The 25,581-nt window shown below is 33.8% G+C and overlaps 1 protein-coding gene across 1 annotated transcript in view; it reads left to right on the forward strand.

Annotated features, from left to right (window-relative positions):
• The first annotated feature begins 9,051 nt into the window (after window positions 1-9,051).
• CCDC73 (coiled-coil domain containing 73) overlaps window positions 9,052-25,581 on the forward strand; it is a 56,096-nt gene continuing 39,566 nt past the window's right edge. Inside the window, exons 1-4 of the mRNA XM_074149537.1 lie at window positions 9,052-9,183; window positions 19,420-19,491; window positions 22,972-23,043; window positions 23,829-23,864. Coding sequence (XP_074005638.1) covers window positions 9,052-9,183; window positions 19,420-19,491; window positions 22,972-23,043; window positions 23,829-23,864 — 312 coding nt within the window. The remainder of the gene's footprint in view (window positions 9,184-19,419; window positions 19,492-22,971; window positions 23,044-23,828; window positions 23,865-25,581) is intronic.

The raw sequence follows: 25,581 nt of genomic DNA on the forward strand, positions 1-25,581 counted from the left end.
GGGATCCCAAAATAATTAATAGTAATGTTTAAGTTGTGTTGAGGAATGGTTTGTAGAGGAAAAAGTAGTACTTCTTGTCAGACACATTTAAAAGAAGAGAGAAAAAAAAAAACCAAAAAAACAAGCCCTCAGGCAAATCAGTTCTTTCTGAATATAAAATAGATATTTCCAAAATATTGGAAAGAAGTTAAATATTAGTACTGACTGAACTTGGTGACACAGGAGATTGCATTTGCTCCTCCTGCTTCTATATCCCTAACCTTTTGGATTAGATTTAGCCAAGAGAGCAATTTATTCTCCTTAATGAGACTGTCGTGGAAGAAACGCTCCACAGTTCAACATGGTTCTGAATGATGTTTTCGTAGCAGACAGTCTTCTTTAATTGATAAAAAATAAATTTCACAGATCTTTAGATTTCTCACATGTGGGTATGGTTTTCTTCAATACATTTCTCAGTGTAAATCTGTTTGATGTTAATATTATGTTATTTTGGACTGATCACTTGATGGTACTGAATCTAATTATTTCTTTGTTTTACACTTGGTATAGTTATTTCACAACTATAACTGCAAACAAATAGCAACTACTACGTTGGAATGCTACCTGAATACATCTGCTCTTTTTGCTGTGAGTGACATCTTGCAAATAAGTTCTGAAAACTGAAGTTGCTGCTTATTTTGTGTTGCCAGAGTAATACAACTGTATGAGGAAGTTAGTTGAAGCTCTCGTTGCTTCTGATACTTTACTCCTTGCACAAACACGTTTTTAGGAAACAATTTTATTTTTATTCCGTGGCTTTAGCTGTAATTGTGGTGCATCAAGTTCGAGAACAGCATAGACATTCACTACATTGTCGACTAGGTGGCACTATGGTGTTTAAAACGAAGGTAAACTGCTTTTTGACTCAAAAAGATACAGGCACCTCTAGATTTTTCTGTGCCTGTAAAATTTGAGTAAGCCTGGGTTCTATTAATCCCTTGAACAGTTAATGTCTCTATACTAATAAGTAAAAGGACGCTGACTAAATCTTGAAAAATATTAAGATTGAAATGTTAGCGAGAAGAATTTAATCCCACATACAAACATGTTGTAAGTGGGTACACGTTTTTACAGTCTTAATTAGAATGCAACTGTCTTATGTTTTCCTCTTTTCTTAATTTGAGCTGAAATGAGTTAAGATTGTTAAGAAATTAGCAGAAAAAAAAAATCTTTTTTACTTGTGGTTGAAAAAAATCTTCTGTTTTTATCTGTGGTCTTACCGTAGTACTGTTCTATAAAAGACAGATGCAACATACTATATAATTATTTTTGATTACAGAAGGTAGGAATCCTGAAAATGTATTTCTGTGTGTGCTAGATTGACTAACCAACTTACGTGATAAGGAAATTTTAAATCACCTGGTTTCAAAAAATGTGTGGACTGGCTAGTTTGTGAAAGATGATACATTTTCATCAAAAGAATTCAAATTACTGAAGGGAGCGTTTTGTACTGGGGGAAAAGATGCAGATCCCAAGCAACATAGTACTTGGACAAGCAGTTCCAATCTCTTAAATTTCATCCAGAATTCAACATACAGACTTTGGTGTAATTGACAAAACCTACTTAAAAACTTCACTCTTCAAGTTATGTTTGCTATAGCTGTGTATTTGATGGGAGTAATCTCTACTGGATTATGATCTAAAAACCTGAATTGAAACAGGTATTATCACATCAAAATCAAGTGTTGCAGATTGAATGAAAAAGGCTTTCAGAGGGACTTTCCCATGTGCTTTCTGGGTCACCAGTTTGGTCTTCTCAGGAATGTGTTGTTCAGCTTTCCTTCATTTTTTTTGTTGTCATATGACGAGCATACAATTATAGCATGCTTAGCCATTGTATTTAGATGGGTTTTAAAAACAGATAAAGATGTTAACCATATCACCATATTTTATAATAATTCACTTATCTGTACTCCCTAACAGTAGTTTCATTAACATGTTGAAACAGAGTTGGGAATGTGGGAAAAAAAAAAACAAACAAAATTTTAGGCAAACAAACAAAATGAAACAAACAACCCAGACCCCTTACTTTTTAACCAAGAAAACCTGAGGATTCTAACAGCTGAGAGTTCTTTGTCCAATTTTTTCTCCACAATTTTGTCAAAACCTGAAACTTTGAAAAGAGAGAGGTCGCCAACCAGATCGTCTCAGATTACTAGTATCTAATGATGGTTCTGTCAGCAAAGATTCTAAGGCATGTTTTTAAGGACAATTGTTGTGCTCTATTAAGGAGAGAATGTTGGTCTCCCGCTTGCAAAAGACTCCTGGGTTTTGACAAAGGCAACTTCAGAACAAGTGTACAGCTTCCAGAACGAAAAACCTTTACACTTATCTTGAACTTAAACAAATGCCATTGAATTTAGGCCACAAGCGTCTAATACCATAGATAAGGACAATTTGATGTGACTAGGACTACTTTTTCTTTGGAAAATAAGGAATAATAGCAGGTTCACAAATCTGTTCCTTGGATAGAATGTGCTGAATTGTGGGCAATATGGCTATATGGCAGCTGTTCTTGCATTATGTTCAACAAACTTACATTTATGTAATATATGAATAAAAGAGGATTCTATGGAATTTTAGTATAAATCAATATTTATTTAGAATTATGGTTAGTATAAAGAGGTCCTTTAAAATAAGTACTTTACATTGACAGCACTACCTGATTTATGGTAAAAGTCTAATAAATCATACAATCTTCTGCATTTAAAAACCACAAGTCTGCCCCATCACTCTTCTAAATGATTTTTGATTTAAGATGACATGACTACAAAACCACAAATATTAGATTTTTATTTGTCTTCTGGTTTTGAGCCTTTTTAAAGAGTCCAGGTCTTGATATTATATTTTGAAGAATATAATTATTTGTAAATGAAAACCAATATACTGGTATATTAATCTTAGCTTTTTAAAAAAAATGTCTAAAGGTTTGCAATACACTTTTGAAAACTGGTAAGTTTGGAGTTTTCTGAAAATCGATTAATTTCTAAAGTTTTAGAAGACTGAAGGAAGTGCCTTCTCTTGTATGATGCTATAATGATTTTTAGAATGTCATGATAATAGATGACAATGAGTAGATACAGTAGTATTTTTAACAAAACTGTAGAGAAGCATCTCTAAAATATGAATTGCTTGGTGGTTTCCCTTCTAGGAAGGAAATATTTTTGTTCATAGCAGCCTGTTGGATACAGATAAAAATCAAACAAAGCAAATACCTAAACATTTCACAAAAATGCAGGTTCTGGGAAAGAAGGCTCTACCTCTAGCAATTACAGGAATTATGTATGTGTGAATGGAGCCATTCTCAGCTGAAAAAATAAACAATCCCCAAAACCCACACAACTAAAATGGAAACAAAATAGAGAGTTAAACCAACACAGCTTATTCAGGAGAGTGTGTTATAGCCTGCTGTCCCCTATGTGTTCCTCATGGGCAGCGTACACCACTGTCAGCACTCTGGAACCCAAAAGGAGTTCATGGTGTGGTGCTAACCTGCCAGCATAGTTTTTTCAAAGTTCAAATGAGTTGCATCTTCTGGACCTGTACTTGGAACTCTGGAATTGGGGGGAGGGGGGGGGAAGATCCAGTGCGTTGGTTGGATGCAGGTGTATTGAAAGGTAGCTGTTTTTCCTAAAAGGAGGGTATATCTTCTTGTTGGAGGAGAAGTATTATAACCTTCTACTGAAAATGAAAAATAACTTATTTTTCTATACATGCCTAAATTGAAAAATGATTTAAAGCAACATCAAACATAACTGTGTACAGTATATTTCAGCCTGTAAAAGTTTTAAAATAAATAACCTTACCTACCAAAAAAATCTCTGAATCTAAAATGGGGCAGGGGAAAAGCACCAATTGTGATAGGGAAAGCGCTCTCTTCAAATTTTTTTTTTCCAATTGAGCCCAAGAACTTTAAGATGCTGTAACTCTCTTGATCAACTAAAATAGATGTTAACCCACTTAAATGTGTACATGATGGATTCTTAACTAGTTGGTGATTTTTACATGATGTAGCTTATTTGAGATTTCTTGTCTGTTGTCTCTACATAGGCAGTGTACCAAGTTGTCTTATAGTCCACATTTTATGGCTCTGTGTGCCAGTAGGTTATCTTATCATAGAGGAATCCCATCTGGCTTATACAACCAAGGTGTGAGACAGACATGATGGTTGGAATCTGGAAAATGATGAACACCTGCTTTATTTTCTTTTTTTTTTTTTTTCCTAGTGCTTTCTGGTGAGCTCTTCCTAGCATAATCATGTAGTCTGGGCTATTATGCTCCTTTGGTACAGCTGAATGCTTGTTTTCTAGTTTCTGAACTTACATATAAGTTATAGCTTTATCAACTTATGCTAGAATTTAAGGATTTATCCTTTTTTAATTTAAATTAAGATAAGAATGGATTCAACTCAAATTTGGTTTTAGTTCTCTCCAAAAATGCAAGTGTTTGAACAGTATCAAAAGATATTTCCTTGAAAAGTGAAAATGTATATGTGAGACTTATAATCTTGAATTTCATGAACGAGGTGGTATCTTTAAATGTATTTTGGTCATTAATAATCATAAAAGTAACCTTATCCTGTGTGGTGTGATTACTTATTTATTTTTAATGCTGATAATATCTTGTATAAAACTCAGCCATATTATGCCACTTCTGCATATAAATTTTTTTTTAAAGAATTTTATTTAAAAGTGGACAGTATTGTTTACTCTTAAGTTTAACATGACAAAAATCTGGCGCATACTTTTTGAACTGTAATCTGACTTGGTTCCACAGCATCACTAACATCTTGAAAACACAGTAGCAACATACTCAGTTTCAAATTCTAGCCTTTGACTACACATAACTATGTATGTGGATGTATTATGTACTTGGATGAATTTATTTCGGTCACATAAACTTTTGATCTGTTTCTCACAAATAGTCGTGGAAGTGTTTCTTGCAGCTAAAATGTCAGTTGTGGTGGGTTGCATCTGAAGCACAGGGGTGATAGAGTTGATTCTTGTGTGTCTGCATCTGATGGGAGTAGCTTTATTTTTATGGCCATCATTTTGATCAGAAGTTATTAGACTTATGCAGGGAAAGTTTCTCCACTAGTATTTTAATTCCTGTATTTCACCGAGAACAGAAGTTGATGCTTACACTTCAGTGTAATTTTTCTGGAGATAACGCAAACACTTTAGATTATCTTAAGGCAAATGTTTTGTCTGTTTCTTGTACATACCTGTGAACAAACAAAAGAAAACCAATAATTATTTATCAAGGATGATACGTGCTTAAAAACTGATTCAGCTTACATTGAGATGCCATAAATTAACGTTGGTTCTAAAAAGTTACTCAGGGTGTTGTAAAAATGTACTTGAAGGGTTTTTTTGTACAAAAATATTCTAGAATTCTGCACACATGCAGTGCTCAAATGTGTTACATCAAGTATAGGAGGATTGTATTTCAAAATAGTTTTTTTTAAGGTATTGCTATCAGTTGCACTTCTGACGTTCGAGTGTTTTAGTTAATATCAAAACCTACAGTTGTTATTGTGGTAAAATGATAGTGTGAAATTGATGCTGTTATACTATAACAATAAGGACGTGACTCATGTATTTTATGTACACATGCATTCAACTGTAGTGACAAATGGCTTCATGCTGTGTGATTAAATGCATATTAGCATTTGCCCTAGGCATTTGATTATTACCATCTTTACTTCATTACATTACCACACTGTATGGCCATATAATTTATAAGATAATACAGACATCACTTTGTTGCTGATAGGAATTATTCTGTTTTATGGATGGTGTCCTTTAATTTTGCCTTTCATGGATTATAAAATTGGTTAATATCTGCTGAAGTGAATCACTGGAGAAGCAAATAAAGATGTTGGCCTCAGGTCACAGTGTCATTTGTGATACTGGCAAAATCTTACAGCCTCATTTATCCCTGTACATGATTGATAACACCATGGGTTAAATGGAGAAAGCTTTGCTTCCATTAAAGGATCATCATGAATGAAGACCTCCCACTTAAAAGTCAGGCATGATGAGAAGACAAGAGACTATCTACAGGTCAAATTAAATAACTTAAATAATTTAAGTGGAATGACAGTGTAATTTGTTCATTCTGTGTTATTACCCTGACCCCTATCAGGCTTATAGGCTAACTTACTTTCTAGTGTAGGGTATTTAAGATGTAATTTTTAATAAGTGCTTTTCAAAGATATAAAGCCCTTTATGACACTTAAAATTGTGTTAAAATGGATTTTATAATGTGCTTTTTAAAAAGTAATTTTTGTCCTTATTTTGTTGAACAGGAAAGCAAATGTAATAAAAGCTTCAAAATAGGAACTTTAATCATTTTCACTTCAACTTTCAGAATGTTATGTCATGTATGCGCTAGATTTTTGAAATTATTTTCCAGGTATTCTGACAAATACTAGTTGTTAAAGTAAGTGCATCTATTTGGGAATATCTTTGATTACACAAGAATTTTTTTTTTTGTATTTTCTGTGTCAAAGGACACTTATTAGTTATCATATATCTTTACAGCAGCTCTAGACAGTTGTATTCTTGTGTGATATTGAAAGTAGGCATTTTATCAGTACATGGCCAATATTTTAAAGTATTTATTTGTAACTTTATTATTATATTTTATGTATTTATTTTTTTTTCCAGGCAAGCATAGTATAAACTGTTTGGCAGGTAACAGAGTTCTTTGATCTCTCTGTGGTGGAAGAGACCACAGAGGTGTCTCTTGAGTGAGGTGCACTCAACTTGGAGGAGGAGGAGAGGGAGCGCACGTAATACACACTGTACTTTGTAGTTTTCAGCTTCAGGCTCTGAAGCATTTTGTTGCACTCTCAGAAAAAAGCAGTCTGAGTACAAATTGCCCATGAGAAAATAGTACTTTCACAATGAAGGGATGGGTGAAGACTCAATGAGCTTCTCTCAGAGAAGCCTTTATCCTTACTGCATTAGGGAGGTGAAGTCTTGTTGGTCAAGTGCTCCTGCTGGGATCAGTGAGTTGAGAGAACGCCCATGGATGCCTGAGGCTCATTTTCTTCCATCCCTTAGCGTACAGCATTGGTTTGAAAATATCCTCCTGAGAAAGTAATTCTCAGCTTGCTTCTGTGATGGGAAAGAAAATCACAAGCCCCACTGTGTATCAGTTAATACACACTCTTCTACCAGTTCACTTGAATGGTTATTTCATAACCAAAGTGCACTGCTTCAAGTGTACTTACCTTTGTAGGGTGAAGCCCAGAGTTAGACAATCCTTTTTTCTGTGTCACGTTTTTCACAAGCACTCTTATTTTCACCCCCACCCCACGTTAACGCAGGCTACCAGGATTCTCCATTTGGTAACAGTAATGTCTTGTAGAAATGCGTCACTGTACAATCCACCAACTCCGAACCTGTAATATCAGCTGACAGCAATAGAATTGGAGCATGTATCGTGTCTTGACATTATATTTGCAAAATCTTACCCTTCAGATCAGAATGTAGCACGATTAAAAGTGGAATCAAATGATTCTGTGCCTAACCTAGTATGCATATTAGCGTTTTTATTATTTTTGTAGCTATGATGACCTTCCAATACTTGATATGACATAAAAAGTTTATACTTTGGGAGGGGGCAGGAGAGGGGGCAACCTAAAAACTGAAAACTAGGCCTAAACTGTGTATAAAATGTATGTAGATTGGTTGCACAATGCCCGATTGCTGTTGGCACACTGACACAACAGATTTGTTGCCTGAAGTGGTACGTGTTTGTACATGGTTCTTATTTGGACTTATATTTGCTGTCTCTGCAAAAATCCTTCAAACATACATATTTTGACACTGACAAAAGAACTTATATAAATATTTCGTATTCAACAGTTCAGTAATAGTCGTATCTTTTAAGATAGAAGACAAAAATTAGTCTTACTTTCCTCTTTTTAGCAAAACCATGATTTCAGTAACTTAGAATAACTTTTGCGGTGGGGCAACTAAGCAGGGAAACAATCTATTATCTGTGACCAAGCAGCTTAAATTTGATCTATGTTAGGGTTTTATTTAGACAACAGCAGAAAAAGTGGTGAGCCCTGATTTGTGGTTGTTATGGCCCCGTGATACAGACCAGGTCTCTGTTCTTCCTGCAGGAATTCCTTCCTAAGGGTTCTGCGGCAATGGCCAGGTCAGTCATAACTCCTGTGCTCTACCTCTTTAATTCTTAGTCCAGAAACACACACGGGTTGTCTCTAGGAAAGGATAGCATTATGTATTCTAGTGGACTGGTGGAAATTCAGCCTCAAGTATTAAAAAAATATGATCTGGGAAGTACAGCTGAAATATGTACAGTTGTTGTCGTCTTGTGAATCAAACGCTGAGTGTTGTAATCATCTCTGATGTCACTAACAAACGTGTTTTGTCCCTACAGAGACACATGGGTTTTATGTTAGCATAACTCCTTGCTTGACAACAGCTGATGTAGCTGGCTTAGAGTAAAACATTTCGATACTCGATCTTGTGGGAACAGAACCAAAAAGTTTTCTTGTTAAAATTCAGAAACTGTGAATATTACTTTTAGTTCATAACTGCAACCCAGTCTGAAGGTCTCCTTTAAAACTGAGCCTGACTTGTGATTTTTTTGAAATCTTGAAGGTAGGTAGTTACTTTTTCATGGCCTGATGTGTTAGTTGCAGTACCTTCATGTCAGTGGAAAAAAACCCTGTACTACTTTCTTTTTCATGCTCATCACAGTTCTTATTTAAAAATAAACCAAGCCCAAAATAAAGAGGAAAAAGAAATGAATGTGGTGAATTAATGATAAAGCTGTTTATTTTCTTTTACAATATCACACACTAATTTAAAATGAAAATACTGTTAATTGTATAATGGCTATAACTAGTAGTTTTACTCTTTACAAAAAGAATTTGATTCCACATTTGCAAGTTTTGCAGTTTGAATATTCTCTTAAAGATAAACTGGAGAGGAAATACATGTTTTTATTTTGCAGAAACAAGTTTGAAGAATGGATGAAGATTTTAAAACACCGGCACTTGACTCTACTCTTCAAAGTCCATCGGAGACATTACTTTCCATTCAACTGTTAGACTTTAAAACAAGTTTATTGGAGGCAATAGAAGAACTGCGTATAAGAAGGGTAAATATTTTAATATTGTATTTTTAACACTATAATATATAGTGTTTCTTTGTCTTATTTCTGTCTCTTTGTGTGAAATCTTCAAAAATGCTGCATAAGTGTGGGTGCAAAGTTGCTACAGTTGATCACCAGGCTATTGACAAAAATGATCCATATTAAATTTTTGTATTTCATTGTAGTTCTTCTCTTTAAGAGCAACCTTTGATATGAAAAGGAAAGAAAGAGAATCCTAGTCATTGCCAAGTCCATAAGTCTTTCTTATTTCATAGATTGGTTTGCCACTTGCCAGAAAGGCAGTGATTTTGACTTATTTTTGTCTGTTTATTTGTGCTTTTCAGAATTACCTAAGAGGGCAAAGAGCTACTGTGATAACCAAATCCACTTTATTTCACCATTTTTAAATCACTAAACTATTAAGCTAGAGCCCTACAATAATAGTGTATTGAGCATTGGGAGGATGGGGGTGTTTTGTTTTTGAAATACGAGTTGAATCATCTTGTAGTACTAAGGTAAAATTGTTTCTGCACTGTCGAAGGCAGCTATATTTTGCTGCAGTTAATTTTTCAGTTATATTTTTCTGTGGTTGCTTTTTCAGTTGTATGTATGTAAACATTTGTTTCTCTTTTTCCCCTTAGTGTTTTTGAACTGTTGTATTTTTTGAAAGACCTAAAGTATATCTTTCTGCATTTGATGAATTTGACCTGTTCAGAAGATGTGTATTATTACTTCTAAAATATTAGTATTTGTGATGTGCTTGATTTATGCTTATTTTGATCTAAGTTAAATGCTATAATCCTCTCTTTAAAAACCATAAACAAAAGAATGACTGCCATAAAAAAAAAAATCCAAGAAAAAGGCTGCAGGATCCTACTTTCTTGGTGCAATATTGTTGAAATTCACCATGGTCTGATCTCTAGACTTTTTTTACAATGGTAGCGTTTAGTGTAGTCTAACTATTTTTGTATTAAAAAAAAAAAAAGAGATTGAAGAATTTAACTTTTGTAATAATAATTGGAGTGCACTTTTCCTTGTAAGATCTGTTAGCTGAATCCCGTTTACCTTGTTACCTTAACTTTGCATTTTTAATGCACTTGGTCAGAGCTTTAAATGTTTATAGAGTGCCATGGACTTTCATCTTTTGGGATTTTTTGGTTTTGTTTCTGTTTTGTGTCTGCTATATTTCAAGAGTAAGCTATTGTAATTTTATAGAAAGATGCTTCCAGAGGGTGAGCAATTTTTTGGCTTAAAGGTATTTTTGGTTTCAAAATTGGTGCTGATGCCAGGAGGCAATTGGCCCTAAACTTCTAAAATGTCTTTGCCTTCCTTCACCCTAAAAAAACCCCCATATATTTACCTGTTTCTAGTTAGAAATTGAAGTTAAAAAAAAAAGTTAAGCATTTTACAGCTAGTCAGTTTGAAATCTTGAAGTATCCCTGAATGCATTTTTGTTACTTGCTTTGCTTTGCTTTAACAATCAATCCAGGGTTGCTTGCTTACTCTGTTTGAATTTGGAATATAAAATGTTAATATTTTGAACAAGCAAGGGTTATAGAACAACATGGCCATGTCTAGTGCCCTTCATTTTTATCTTTTTAAGTAGAACTCTGTATGGATGTTTTTGCTTAAAAAGAAAAGCTACAAAATCCTCCCCTAATTTTACCTATGAATCTCTTACATTAAACCAACACGAGGTTATTATGTAAATTTATCAACCCTGAGAAAAAGGTAGTGAATAGACCAAAATTCAGCACTAACTCAGAGAATTAAAGTCCTTGTCTTGCACAGTGATAGTGTTTTCCATGGACAAAACTGAAACACACTAGCTTAAACTCTGTCGTCTGCTGCCCAAGAAAGTGAAGTTAAAGTTCTGCTGGTTTCTTACTGCTTTTGCCGATTCCTTTCCAAGTCACTTGTGAGGCTCACAGTAGATTGATAGCCCGGTGGAGGCAGTATAGGCAAGTGGATAGTGGATTTTACTCTCAATTTTGTCTTTGACCTGTGGCTTGACCTTAGACAAGGTATTTTACCTCTGTTTGCTTCTGTTTCTCTTCCCATTGTTGGTATTGCTTGTCACTTAGAGAGGAGTCTTTTCAGGACAGGAACTATCATTGAGTTTAATGAACTGCCTTGAATGGTTGGTTATACTGCAGTATAGCTTCGAATTAATAAAAATAAATTTGCAGATGAAATTATCTGTGCGGAAGTAGACAGACAATTAAATATTAAAATATTTTGGGACTTGATACAATCCATACTTGATAACATAAGATGATATTTTGAAGTAGAAAATTCATTTTTCTGAATATGCTTATTAAAATAAATGCGTTTAGTCACTTCAAAGCATCTATGTTTTTCACTTTTACATATAGCTGTAGTTAGACTCTCAAAAATAATTTAGAGTAGTTGCTCATAATAAGTGACTTCTGCTATTTTTCAGATTAAATCCCAGTTAATGGTAGCTGTGCATGTTTATTCTGGAGAATACATTGCTTAAATTATTATACTTGATACAGCTTCACTCTACTCCTTTGGCTGTTCATATGGTCTTTGTTCTTAATATGGATTGACTTAATATGAATATGTAGGTAATTAGAAGCTACAAAAAATGGTATTACTCTTTCCCCCTGCCACCAGGGATTACTTCACACTCCAATAGAGTTTGAATGTCCTTCTATTTTTTTGCCAGTTTAGCTTTCCCACTCATCAAGCCCCATCAGCCCAGTGATTCTTTTGTGGTGGATATCCCATTCACTTTGTTCCAAAGTCTGTCATGCTCTGCAATCAGCTGAGTTAATTTTGTTGAGCAATAAGAGATGATCCTTTTCTTAAGGGATAAATGTAATCGATTTTGACAGTATAAAGTTGCAGTGTAGTAGGTCAAATTGGAAGTCTTTAATGATTCCTGATGTACAGTGCATACAGGACTACTGTCCTTTGGTTTAAGGATAATGTTTACAAGGACAAGAAAGCATATATATTGTGTATTGAATTATTTGTCTTAGATACAAAAAAAACCAACCCATCTGTAGCCAGAAAAGCATGTAAACATAAAGCATCAAGGAAATTCTTCCTTACTTCCACAGAAATGTATTCTAATATCCTGGGGACATGGATATTTTTAGTAGCAGTTGGAGCAGTGTAGGTGTTGATTAGCTGAACACAAGACAGATAAATCTTAGTGATTATTTTGAAAATTTTATTAATGTTTTTCTTTGGTGCAAAGGACAAGTTTCAGTGACCTGTTTCCATACCTGAAAACAAGCATCCATTGAAGTTTTTTTTGGTGTTAACTGGAACATCACAAAGTCTGGCTAATAATATAGATTCTGTCATTTTTGCCTTGAGTTTATTAAATTTGATACTGTTCTACTTAGTAAAAATTACAAAGAGTAAATTTTGCCTTTTTTCTCTTTGGGCACTTATGATATAACTTGGTAATGCTTACCTTCTAACTAAAATACTTTTTAGAAACGTTCCTTCCAGCTCTCTAATTTACTCACATTTCTCACAAGGTAATTTTTCTTTATCTTAAAAGAAAACCATGTTGTATAAAAGAACATTAGAGTTGCAAAGGGCATTGAGTTTACCCATTAAAACATTTTCTATGTTCAAATAAATATTTTAATATAAGATTCTTTAAATATATCCTTTTAGAATCCTGGACCCCCTTCCTCCCGGCCCCTTGCCTGGATTTTGTACATTGAAGCCATATTGTCATCTTGTTATTGGTAGTTGCCATCCTACTGTTTACTGTCAAGCACTATATAAAACTCTCCCAAAGGAGTATGTTGATGTAGCAGGTGGTATCAGAATCACCCACCAGAAGTGGGGATGAGATGTCTGATTTGCCAGGAAATTTCATACCTGTGCTCACAGCAAGTTCGTATCTGTGCTCACAGCACAGGAGTGCAGGATCTCAAGACTTCTGGAATCCATTCTGTGTTGTGGACAGGAATATTCTTTAAAGGCTAGTTGTTCCTGTCACTTTGCTGTTATTGACTTTGGTCTCCCCTGCCCCTAATGCTCTTTTTCCTTCTTTCTTTTCCCTGTTTTTCATAGTTTCTGTTCTCCATTCTGCCTTCTTCTGTTTTGATGTAAAATAGACCTCCTTTTTGTGCTTACCCACTTTCATGCTGTTCGTCAGTGAGCAGTCATTTAAAATGAAATTAGAAAGAGGATATTTATGCACTTATTTGCTAGAAGAGACAAGTCCTGAATCGTGTCTGTTGTCATGACACAGACATTGTGGCTCACGACACCTCACCTTGAGGTTTTTGTGGTTGCTGTTCTCAGAAGCAAGGCTCACCCTAGTGCTGCAGAGCTCCTTTCAGATAGATTTGAGCAAGTTTATCTCAATTCCTCTTACTCTACCCTTGCTATGGCTTTGGTATTCTAATCCAAGTTCTATTGGATTGTGGCCTTTTTCTAGGTTTTCTTAGAGGGAGGACATGGAGCTTTGTTCACCCTTAACTACTCTCTTCTATTTCTAAAATGCACTTCTGCTTTCTGGTAGCTATGAAGGGATTTGCACTGCACAGCGTAACACCATATAGCACATTGTAGCTCAGGATACCTGAGCTGGTCTCTTCCAGAATTGGAGAGATGTACATAATTGTGCAGAGCTCATTCACCTATTTAGCACTGTTTCACAGATAAGATGAGCTACCGGGTTCAGTATTGAGAGGAAGATTGAAGGTTGCAGTATAAGATCGGTATTTGGAAATGTCACTTGGGCCCAAAAGGCAAATTAGTTTTGAGGTACTAAGTGAAGAAAGTTGATGAAAGGGAAACGGAACAAAAAAAATCCTAACAGTCTTATCACTGGATCTTCTGACTAAGTGTAAGTTATGGTACTTTTTAGCAAAAGTAGAAGGAAAAGAAAATAGAAACAAGGAAAGCTGAATATTAAAAAAAGGGAAAAAAGTAAGTACATAGATATAAAAGAATTAACAGTGTTGAACTTTATGGATCTCATGACTGTGACATACACAACTTATTCAAGTCAGTAAGCAGTGTGTTAGCTTATAATTTCTTTCTTAGCAAATGATGTGGCTTTTGATTAGGAATTGATTACTTGGAGAAGAGCATTATAAGTGTCAATGCAAGCATTTTAAGGAATATATTTAAATAGATGATTTATTTAAATATAGAGCAATTGCATTCTGTGCAGTGGAATCAAGAACAGAGCAGTGAAAGATTTCCAGAGGAAAAGAAGTGGTTGATACACATTTCAATTTCTCTGCTTCCGAAAATGTAAAGTTTTTGAGAATCAATTCCAAATATATGGTTACTAAAGGTTTTGGTTTAACTATCTAGTCATAACTATCACGTCAAACTTGATAGTCGTAACTATCAAGATCAAAAAGTGTATCAGGAACTAAAGCTGGAATAAAGCTGTTATAAATGTTTTCTCTCCTTTTAACATTTGTCTTGGGAACAAATTTTAAGAAGGATATCCATGTATTCTACTAAAAGTTGTACCAAACTCTTCAGTTCATGAAGGGTGTTCTAATAATAGTATGAAACAATCAGAAACTGTAGTTTCTATGAGTACTATTTGATTGACTTGCATGAGAAATTGGATGTGCAATTTTGTAGGAGGTAGTTTATGACTTCAAAAAAGATAATAAAAGTATCTAGCAGCAGTTTTGGCTGCTTGGACATGAGCCAGCTGTATTCTGTTCCTAAATCTGTTCAGGGTCAAGAATCGAGGGGGCTTGACCAATCCACAGCCCATCGTGTAAAACTACAGCCTGAAGCAAACACTTTAAAAAAGGCTTGACACTTTCTAAAGGTTATAACGAGTAAATAAACCATCAAATTACTCCTCTTTTATTGTTATGGTAGTCTTTTTTATAAAAACACTTAAATCCATGTAGTCCTAAGGCATCTAATAAAAAATGAACACTTTTAAGGTTTTGTGTTTTTTTGATACCTCATCAAAGTTGCATACAATATTCTCCAAAGTATAACAAAAATGTTTTTGTCTTATTAAACAGCTGGTGGAACTTATAAAAAAAAAAAAAAAAGTGCTTCACAAGTTTTAAAAGCTTTCAATTCAAAATGGGTAAACTATAAATGTCCCTTGAACGAAGTAAAAATGATGGATAAGGCTTATAATTGTTAGCTATTTCACATGAGAACATTTTTATCATATAATTGTCATTCTCAGTTTAAGTATTTATGATGTTTATTGTTTTCAACAGTAGTTACATATATACACATTTTTGATAGCTTCCAGAGTTTCCTTTATAATTTGGGAGTAAGTTGGAGGAGTGTTGTTCACTTAGAACTTTAGTTCTTATCCTCTTCAGTACTCAAAGCAATAGGCTCACTTAAAATGGAATTTAATGAATTTTTCAAACTTCTATTATTGTATTTATTCAGTCAAACATAAAGCTCTGTATGAATGTGGGAGTTAATTATAAATGTCTTAAATCTGAACATGCTGTTTCTTAGAATAATTGTAAAATTTTAAACCAAGTATCTGCAAAAAAATGTATTTCTGTGGGTATTTCCTTTTCAGTGTCCTCATTAGGATTTAAAATACCCACACATATGAAAATTGAAATGGTGTATATGCTTGATTACAAGTAGTCTGCCAGTTCCATTGCTTATGAAATCTTTTTATTGTTTTGTAGTAAACTTACTTCTGTTTTATGTACACCAAAGGCTTGGTTTCATTTAGGTAACTGTTGTATTTTGGTAAGACCAGTCCATTTGAATTTAAGTTTTCTTTGTCAAGAATTTGTAACAGTAGTAACTGCTACATTGCTCCCCTCTAAAATATTACATTCTTTTCCCTTTATTTCGTGATAAGTTTAATCTAGATAGATACTTGTTGATCTCCAACATCCATTGAAATTAGTGATCTATTTGTCATAAATTTTAGTGAGGTCAGAAACACAGTGCATATGTTAAGCTTTTTTTTTTAATCTCTGTTACTACTTTGTCTTCATAGCTGTATTTCTTTTCTGATGCTAGTTGCAGTTTGAAGTTTGTTTTGTAAATGCTCTCAACTTGAGCTTTTGGCTTATAACAAACACACCAAACTAGATGAGTTTACAAAGAAAAAGAGAAACAGTTATACGCGTAGAAGCTGAAGAAATGCAGTAATCAGTATGATTAGTTTGCATGTTTTCAAAATACATACTTTTAAAATTAGCTGGCATGTTATGAAAAGGTGTGTTAGGACTCAATTGTGCAGGCACTTCAAGTATTCTGGGGGCAGTTTTACTGTCCATTATGTTGATCTAAGTCCATGCTTCATCTACTGCAGCATCATGTTACTGTTGCTTCTGTTGCACTGGTACAGATTCTTGGGTTCCCCGAGGCTGGATCTGATTCATGGGATAACTGGCCACCTCCTTCTCCCTGTTTGATTGTGCACTGGGTCAAAATTCGGTTTTTCTCTCTGAAATACCCTTACATATGCTAGTGCCTGCACAGGGGAGTGGTAGAAATAGATAGTCTGGAGCTAGGGAAGAATACTACTGCAGTGCATTTTGATTAGGTTAGGAATAAGTTACATGGCATGTTTAAGAGTCAGATCTTACAATCCTTACTTCTTACAATTTTGAACAAGGCTTTTGCTAATAATACATCATTTTAATAGCGTTTGTTGCTTAATGGCATAAATCGCTCAAGATTACACTTCTATAAGATGCTGTAAGTCAACTTCATTTGTTTTTATCACTCTAGGTAACTTAGGGTAATGTATTTTCTTTCAGTACTTACAGATTATTACCAAAAAACAAATTCATTGCAACTCCAAACTACTATTTGCTAAAGCAGAACTTGGAAGTGTTGATAATCTTTTCAATTCTCTTAATTTTTATTTTTTTTTACCATAAGGCATATGAAAACTTTAGGTCTCTTCTCTGTCTATAGTCTACTGGTACATATCAGAGAAGCAAAAGAACTTTTCTGTAGTTCTCTGTAAGCCAAATTTTAATTTTAAATGTGTGTTCAATATTTTATATGTAAAATTCACATAAATGTTGAGGCATATTTTCAGATCCCACAAGTAACTCTTGAAATGCTTAGGAGCAGCATCCGGTGCGTAGAAGTGTGTGTTATTTCTGTCCACACATGTGCCTGTAAACTGCCTGTCAAGAAAGTCAGTTTTGACCCTAAAACCTATAAAAGATGTCAGTGTCCCAAACCTATTTTAAATCACCTTGGGACATATTTTGCCATTTTATTTCTATTGATAGTACAGTGGGACTGTGGATTATTATTATTATAATAAGTGAGAAATTTATTATATTATTTATTATAATAAGTGAGAAATAATTATCATTATACTAAGTGAGAAAATGTTGCAAAATCTTCTTTAAAATAGTTTTACACAAATTGTTGAAAAGTTGTAAATATCCATGTATCAAACAATTGGAATCCTCGTTTCTACTGGGTTTAGGAAAGAATTGCATTTTTGTAGATGAAGCATACTTTATTCTTTGTAGCCAAAACATTTGTATCATCTGCTTCACTGTGGAGGGAAGAAGAACCTCAGTTTGCTCTTTCTCAGTTTCAGAAAATTTATTACTTCATCCACAGGTGGTTATTTTTTCCTTCCTCGTCATAAGTAGTAGTCGTTCATGGTATTGCAATTCAGTAGAATTTTACTTAAAACCCAATATCAAGAGAATAATCTTTTTGAGACCTGCTTTTAATTTTTTAACTAGAGATCCGTAAATGGCTTTTTTTGAGTTGAGACTGTTTTCCTTAGGATCATAGACACTTCTTTTGCAGTAGTCTAGGCTGTTGAGGTGTGAGTCATTTCAAGAGTTCTTATTTTTTTCATCAGTTCAGAATGCATAAAAAAAAAAAATGTAGAGGTGCACATAATATATCAATATACAGTAACTCACAGGACACAGTTCAGGTATCGGGAGTACTCTTTACCTTCACACAGTCAGTTTGGTCCTTGTTGGAGTGTCCAACACAAGACCTCAATAAATGTTACTAGTGCACCAATTCATCAAAGAGAAGTTGGTCTTGCCTTAATGTGGTCGCTTTTTCAAGGTGATCATTGGTGTGCAGAGAAAAGGCAGGAAATTAGCCTTCTGAAGCTCAGAATGACACATTAGTGTAGCTTTCTAGGTCTTGAAAGGATATTAATTATTTTGACTGTATGCAGTAACAGGAGAGCAGTGAATTGCTTATCATATACATCAAATGCCTAAATACTGTTCTTGCAAGAAGACATGGCTGTTCAATAGGGGAACCTGTTCTTCCTTTTGAGTATTGTATTTGTAAAGAAAGACCAGTGCTCATAAAAAATTGACTCAAAAGGGAAGCTGATTCCAGTTAAGAAAATTTTACTTTAATGCCGGAATGGTTCAGGAAAATTCACGTAAATTTTTAGCCACTGTGATTATCAGCAGATAAGTCTCACTTATTATCACAGTAATAGTTTGATTCTTGACAAAGTGCTTCTGCAAGAACAGGAGGTGTAACGCACCTTCCTGTTACTAATCCATCTTCTGGATTGTAGAAGAAACTTTATCCTTCTCAGATTTTTAGGTAGCTCATCATATCAGAAATACATGTTGATTATCCATGACTTCTCTTTAACTTCTTGCTGTCATCTGTTACGTCAGGAGGCTTCTTGGCACAGAAGCTTATGATGAATATTTCACTTTTTCTGTAATAACAGAAGTAATTGCTGACACAAACTTTCAGTTGTCCTGGGAGATGTCAAAAAGAATGAAGATTCAAATGCTTTGAATTGAATTAAAATGCCCCAAAGATTCTGATTCAATAACCGTGATTATCTGTATCATTGACTAACAATTGATTCTTGAAGCACCTATTGCAACTTGCTGAATTTCTCTGAATCCCTATATTTTCAATCAGTTTTCAACTGTGAAGTCAAGTCTGGTTTATTCCCTTTGAGTCTGGTTTTGTTGTAAGATGCAGAAGAGAATACGTATGAAATGGAAACTGTTGCTGCTAATTAAAAGAGCTATAATCCTAGCTCCTAATCTTCTGCTATGCATTTCAGTCTATGTTATTTATTCTGCAAATTTTGTGACCAAAACAGCTGAACTCATCTGCTATTTTACCACATACAGAGAGCTTTTGTTTCCTTTTTTTTTGCTGTGCATTGTGCAGGCACATACTGTTCTGTGTACTGGACTGTAAATGAAGACGAGTATGAAAATGCAAATTATGTTGGTGTTTGATTTGCAGGTACTATCTTATGTAAATGACTTTTTGTTTTTTAACTAGGAAACGGAGATTAATTATGAAGATCAAATAAGTAAAATTGTTGTAGAGAAACAGGAACTTGAATGGCAGAAGGTAACTTTCCTATATGGTTTTAGTGTTTTAACTGCTGGGATTTCGTTTTGGTATATTAATATAGATTGTGATTTAGTACAATTCCCCTTTTTAAGGCCGTTGTCATTTCTAGTAGTAGAATGTGGCCAACAGTTTATTGTCTAGTCATGAAATTCTGTAGTTTTTATATTGATTTGGAGTGTGCCCAACCTAGGAATCTGATACGGTTAAGAGTGCCATAATAATATTGGGCATGACTGGAGATCTTTGGTCAAAAGGGATGTAAATATTGAAGTAATAAGACATGTAGCTTAACAAGGGGCACATTGACACCTTAGTGTGGGAGAAGCTACGCAACAGCTTCACTCTGTTATGCTTGGCTTTGGCAAGTACAAGTACCAGTACAGTTGTACAAGCAACTTCACTTGCAAAGTTTCAGGGTTGAGAATTTTTCAAAAAAATTATTTTAAATAGAAACTTATGTTAGACATACTCGAAAGTGCTTTCTCAGCTTTTAAATGCTCAGAATGAAGTTTTCAGCAAAGCCCAACATTCTTCTTAGGGTTAGGGCTCTTGAGGTTATGCTTTCATAGGAAATCCATTCCCTTCTCTAATACAATCAAACCTATGACCCCTGTCACTAGGTCAAAAGATAAAAGGCTTCACTCTGTATATTTTACGATCGCAGAAAAAACAATAATTTCAGCACTATCCTTGATCTTGGGATATTTAACATCTTAGTAGTAAAGGAAGACTATTTCATCTTGGAGTTCATCCTAACCATATTAAGTTAATAATCCTAACTATGTGCTTTTTTTTTCTGAAAGATATATATGTGCACACAGGAAACATTTTATATTTGTAAAAGCAACAGTGCTTTCAATTTGTAATCCTTCTTTGCTTTTCTTAACCTAGCATTGCAGTTCTTAATAATCTGGGTTCAAACGGGATGATTTCCATTCATTCTGAGACCTTAATAGCAATTTAATTTACCATTAATAAAAAGATGGGACTTAAAGGCAGTAAGGTAAACACCTTTTTTTTGTTTCTGCACTTTGCATTTAACATTGGCACATGGCAAACCTCATGTAAGCAATGAGTTGTAGATTTTGGGAGCTTCATGTGAGCACATATGTAAAGCTCTGGAACTTCAAAGGAGTAAACTAATATGACTTTTCAGTTCTGGAGATTCAAGCAAGATGAAAATGCGAAGTACAACATTTAAATTGAATTTGTGACCTGATGGTTTCTTAATACAGAATCATATTGACCTCAATAGTAGTTCAGTAAGTAGACAGCATCCCCTGGCTCATCAAAGGTTCTGTTGTTGGGGTTTTTTTTCTTCAGAGGTATCCCTTTCAGTTAACATGCCTGTGATTCAGTATATACTTTTTTCGGTATGTCTTTTATTTTATCTTAAATTTAGCAAACTAGTTTAAAATAAAGACCCGGTGAGCTAAGTTTCTGGTTTTTTTATAATTTTAAAGCAAATCTTTGTCTAAGTTTTATGATTACTGTTGCTGCTATTGAAAAAAAATATGTTAGGGTAGGAAAAACAGAATAACTGGAGAAAATAATTCCTTTAAATCTAATGACTATAATCATTATACTTGCTATAACATCACAATATCAAAGGTGATTTTTTTTCATATTTTTTAAAAAGCAACTTTATTCTTCACTCTCCGTGCACCACCCATACAGGGTATGTATGAAAAAACTTAACACAAAAATGAATTTCTGAGAAAGTTATATGTAATAATTTCATTTAATAGTCTCAGCTGTAAGGCCTGTTAGGAAATGAATATTTGTAGAAAATTCCTAGTATCTTTTTTGGAGTAAAATATATCACTTGAATATACAGTACAAAGAAAACTATGGTATATTATGAAGACCTCAATAATACTGTTTTCCAGTTATCAATTACGTTAATGACAAAATTGTATAAAGGATGACTGGTCTATGAAACCAAATTTATATCTACATAGATAATTATTTAATATTAGCTTGAATTCCTATAATTAAAGAAGCATCATCTTAATTTGACAGTACTGTGGGTATAAAATGTTATTCCTCTGATGAGTAGGAATGCTCCACTGGGAATAGCTGATTTGCTGTCACTGCAGCACAATTTCTGGCTCTCCAGTGTACTTGGTGTGCCCTTTACCCACTAGAGAACTGTATCTTTGAACACAGTTGTGACAACTTGAGGAAAACAATCCTCAAGACTTTTGTTTTTACATTTTTGAATATTCATTCATGTAGTATGTATTGTTTGTTAGATGCAAATCGAAACTTTCTCTGCCTATCTTACAATGAATTAACGAGTATGCACATGAATGCAGAACATCTTACCTCCACAGATTCTTGTGTTGTATCAGAGAGCAACAGCTCTCGCTTGTAGAACTTGGAAGCAACACCAATTTGCTGGGGAAATTAGCAATTTTGGAATGAGCTTTATGTCTGAAAAACTCTTGATTTCTCAATTAAGGCAGGAGAAGAGATTAGACTTCTTGTGTGTGAAGCAAATAATCGATTTATTTTCTCCCAGTCGTTATTTTTAATAGTCTCAATTTATATTTATTTTTGTGCAGTCATTACTTAATCATTTCCTACTTCACTTTGTAATATTTCTGAGCTAAACACTCATGTATATTTTGAGATAGCTGTTGAAGGACAGCTGTTCAAGTCAAGAGCCTCTTGACTACCTTTGCTTAATATTTTTTAGCGTCTAGAACTTAAAAAAACTATTCTTGCAAACATATCTTCTGTATTATTTCACCTTGATTGGGCGGGGGGGTGTCCTATCTTGTCTAGGAACATGATGCTTAAAGATGTTAAAGATTTACAGCTTGCAGAGTGTAGTATTCATTTATGAGATCATCTATGAGATTATGATATGAAATAATAATAATAAAAATAAAAATAAAAGAATGGTATGTCTTTAACTCATTTTCTTGTTTTTATGGATGAGAGTAAAGCCAGACAGTAGGATGATAAAAATCTTACACTATCATCTTAAGCTTAGACTTTTCTGCCCTCTTTCAGCTCTTTCACGTAGTTTGTTAAATGACTAAAATGTAACTAAAATCAGAATAACAGATTGTTATTTTGTAATGGTATAATATTTTTTTTTTTTAATGGTGATTAAAATTAAAATTCTATTATAACTACCTGGGGCTGTGTCAAGATGCTGTCCTAAGATGGCAAAGGGTGTTGGGTTGCTTCTGCAGGTTCATGAGTTGCTTATAGAAGTCTTAGCAACAAAAAATCTGAATTCCAGAGGTGAGAATTATTGTCTGTTACAAATTAAAAAGAAACCGCTACCAAAAAGATGATTACTAGTTAACAAATGTCTCTTTTTAGTATTCAGGTTTTGTTATAAATCAATCATGTCTTTCTGAAAATATTTAACAAGGAGTCAGGTTTTTTTTTCTTGAAATACTATATATATGGTTTGCTGTAAGATATTTCAAACACTCTATTGTTATTTCGCATGAGCAGGAAACTCTGCAGCATCAGACGGACACGTTGCACCAGCAAAACAAAGAAGCCATGGCAGCTTTTAAAAAACAGGTAGCAAATAAGGCATTTCAGCTTTAACAATGAGATTTTAAAATATGATGTCATAATAGCAAGTTATCAGTTGGTATTAAAACTATTTTTCTGTTGCATATAAAATGTTAGAATATACAGCTCAAGGAAATCAGGTCTTTTTTCTTTCTTCCAGACACAGTATAATGCCTCTATTTTGACAGTTCTTCCCAGTAAGCCACTCTTCCTGGGATTTTTCGCTTTTATTTTTCCAAAAGTTAATAGAGAAGATAATGCTTCTTTTAATCTGTTTTTGGGGGCTTTTTTTCCTTCTCTCTAAGATGGCATGTCCGCTGCAAGGTTACATTCATAAACCATGGTAAAAGATCTGCCACATAATGTATTCTGTTCAACATTTGAAAGTGTGTTTTCAGTCTTTCAAATCGGGGTAGTGATTTTTTTTTCTCCATAATATAAAATAAAAAAATATGAGTCTCCTGAAAGAACTTGCAGAGAACAGTCATAGGAACTGAAACTATTGCATGATGATGAAGAATTTATCACTAATGCTGCATCACAATCATATCACACAAAAAAGAAAGCGACAAGCAATTAGGTTTTTCTTTCTGGCAAAAATAATTTGTGATTCACAAGCTTGTTGCTTGTGACTCTATAGTTACTATAGTTAAATTTAAAAAAAAAAAACACTAGACAGGGTAATATAAAGGGTAATATAACTATATTGTCAAGTTGCATAAATAAAATTAATCCCATGTGATGTATTAATTTTTTTTATTTTTTTTTTTTTAATGCCACTGACAATCAAGTTGCAGGCAAGGATGTTTGCCATGGAAGAAGAAAAGGTACTCTCTGTTACAGTAATTTGTTGTTTGTCATCCAGTGAAGCACATAGGCAAATGATAATACCATGTAATTTACCAAACATATACTAAGTGTATTACCACTAAATTATTTTTCTTGCTATGGCCTTTGCAAAAGAAATTTCTTTATAACTTCTGTTACTTTTGGTTTTTTGTTTATAACCTATAGAAGTTTAATTACTTGTGAAATGTCACATTAAAATCTGCTTGTGGTAAAAATCAGTTGGGGGAAAAAGTGTTCTTTGATAATTCTATATTGAAAATATACAAGATTTACTTTATTTTGGGGGTTTGGGACAAATTGTCGTAAGACTTTTCCACATGCAAGTAAAAAATAACAATTCTAAGTGGTTTAGTAAAACTTGGTTTTCATAGGGCTTTTATTGATTTATCTGAGCTGCTTTCCTGAGGAGCTTGTGCTCAACTGAATTAAGATACACTTAAGCCTGAATTTATGGATTTTTTCTTACCTACATGAGTTTTTATATCAAGCTGAGTGCCTGCTTCCTCTCCTAAATAAAGGATTTGCATTTGGTAGACTAGGAGCCTGTTTCAAACAGTGAATTCAATGAATGTCTGCGTGTGGACTCTATTAATAGTTTCACTTAAATTTCCCAAGGATTAAGAGTGGATGAATGTGCTATATCTTTCATAAGAACTTGCACAGAAATTTGCTAACAGGTGAAATTGCATTTAAAGTATATCAAATTAATTTTTACTCCATTTATATTATCTGGTTGAGTTATTTTATTGCTTCTATTTGGAGTTTTTCTTGTTTGTTTGTCCACACATACCTACCTAGTAGTCCCTGATTTCTATTTTCAATGATGGCTACTGTTTCAGAATTAAATTCTGTGCTGATATTTTTTTCCCTGTAAATACTTCCATTGAATTGAATAGTACTTTCAGCACTTTACGCCAAAGTAACTGAAAGAATAAATTAAGCTGTAATGTTTCAGGACAGAGTTTGTATGCAATGACCAATTTTTGGTCTAATTTACATTATATGTAATTTTTACTCATCAAGATGGTTTCAGGAGATTGCACAGCCAGCGCTATCTTAGAAATGAATGGAACACGCAGCGGTGGTTGAATGGGTGTATTTGTTTTCCGTGGAGTATTCTCTGGTATCTAAATCTGCTCTCCATTGTATTGATTGCTGCCCAAGATTCTTATCTGTTTTACTTCCACTGAAGTCTTTTGACTTATTCACATGCATATATATATATGTGTGTGTGTGTCTATATTACACACATATAAGAATATAAAATGTGCTTGTGTGTATTTAGTAATCTTGGTGATAGTAGATTAAAGTTCAGTCTTCGTGGATTGGAAAGGTTGAGGAAGTTGTTTCTGTGAAAACAATGCTACAGTGGATAAGAAAATAGATTTATCCGATACTTCATTTGTTGTTTAGTGTGTTTGTTGTAAACTGAAGTAATTTATTAATTCTGCCTTTGTCAGGCTTGTCTCTCCCAGAATAGAAAATTTTAAAACTTCATTATTAGTCTTAAGTGGAGAAAATATACTAACATGTTTTCACTTTTCTTTTTATAGCAATATATATGTATACTTTAAAATTTAGCTGAATTTTCACCTATGTTCACCATTGAATTGTTCTGTCATAGTGGAGTAGTGCTATATTTTCATAACATTCTTGTTAATAAATTCATGTTGTAAATGCATTTGTTCTGCCCAA

This window comes from Numenius arquata, chromosome 6, assembly GCF_964106895.1.
Source record: "Numenius arquata chromosome 6, bNumArq3.hap1.1, whole genome shotgun sequence".
Taxonomy (NCBI): domain Eukaryota; kingdom Metazoa; phylum Chordata; class Aves; order Charadriiformes; family Scolopacidae; genus Numenius; species Numenius arquata.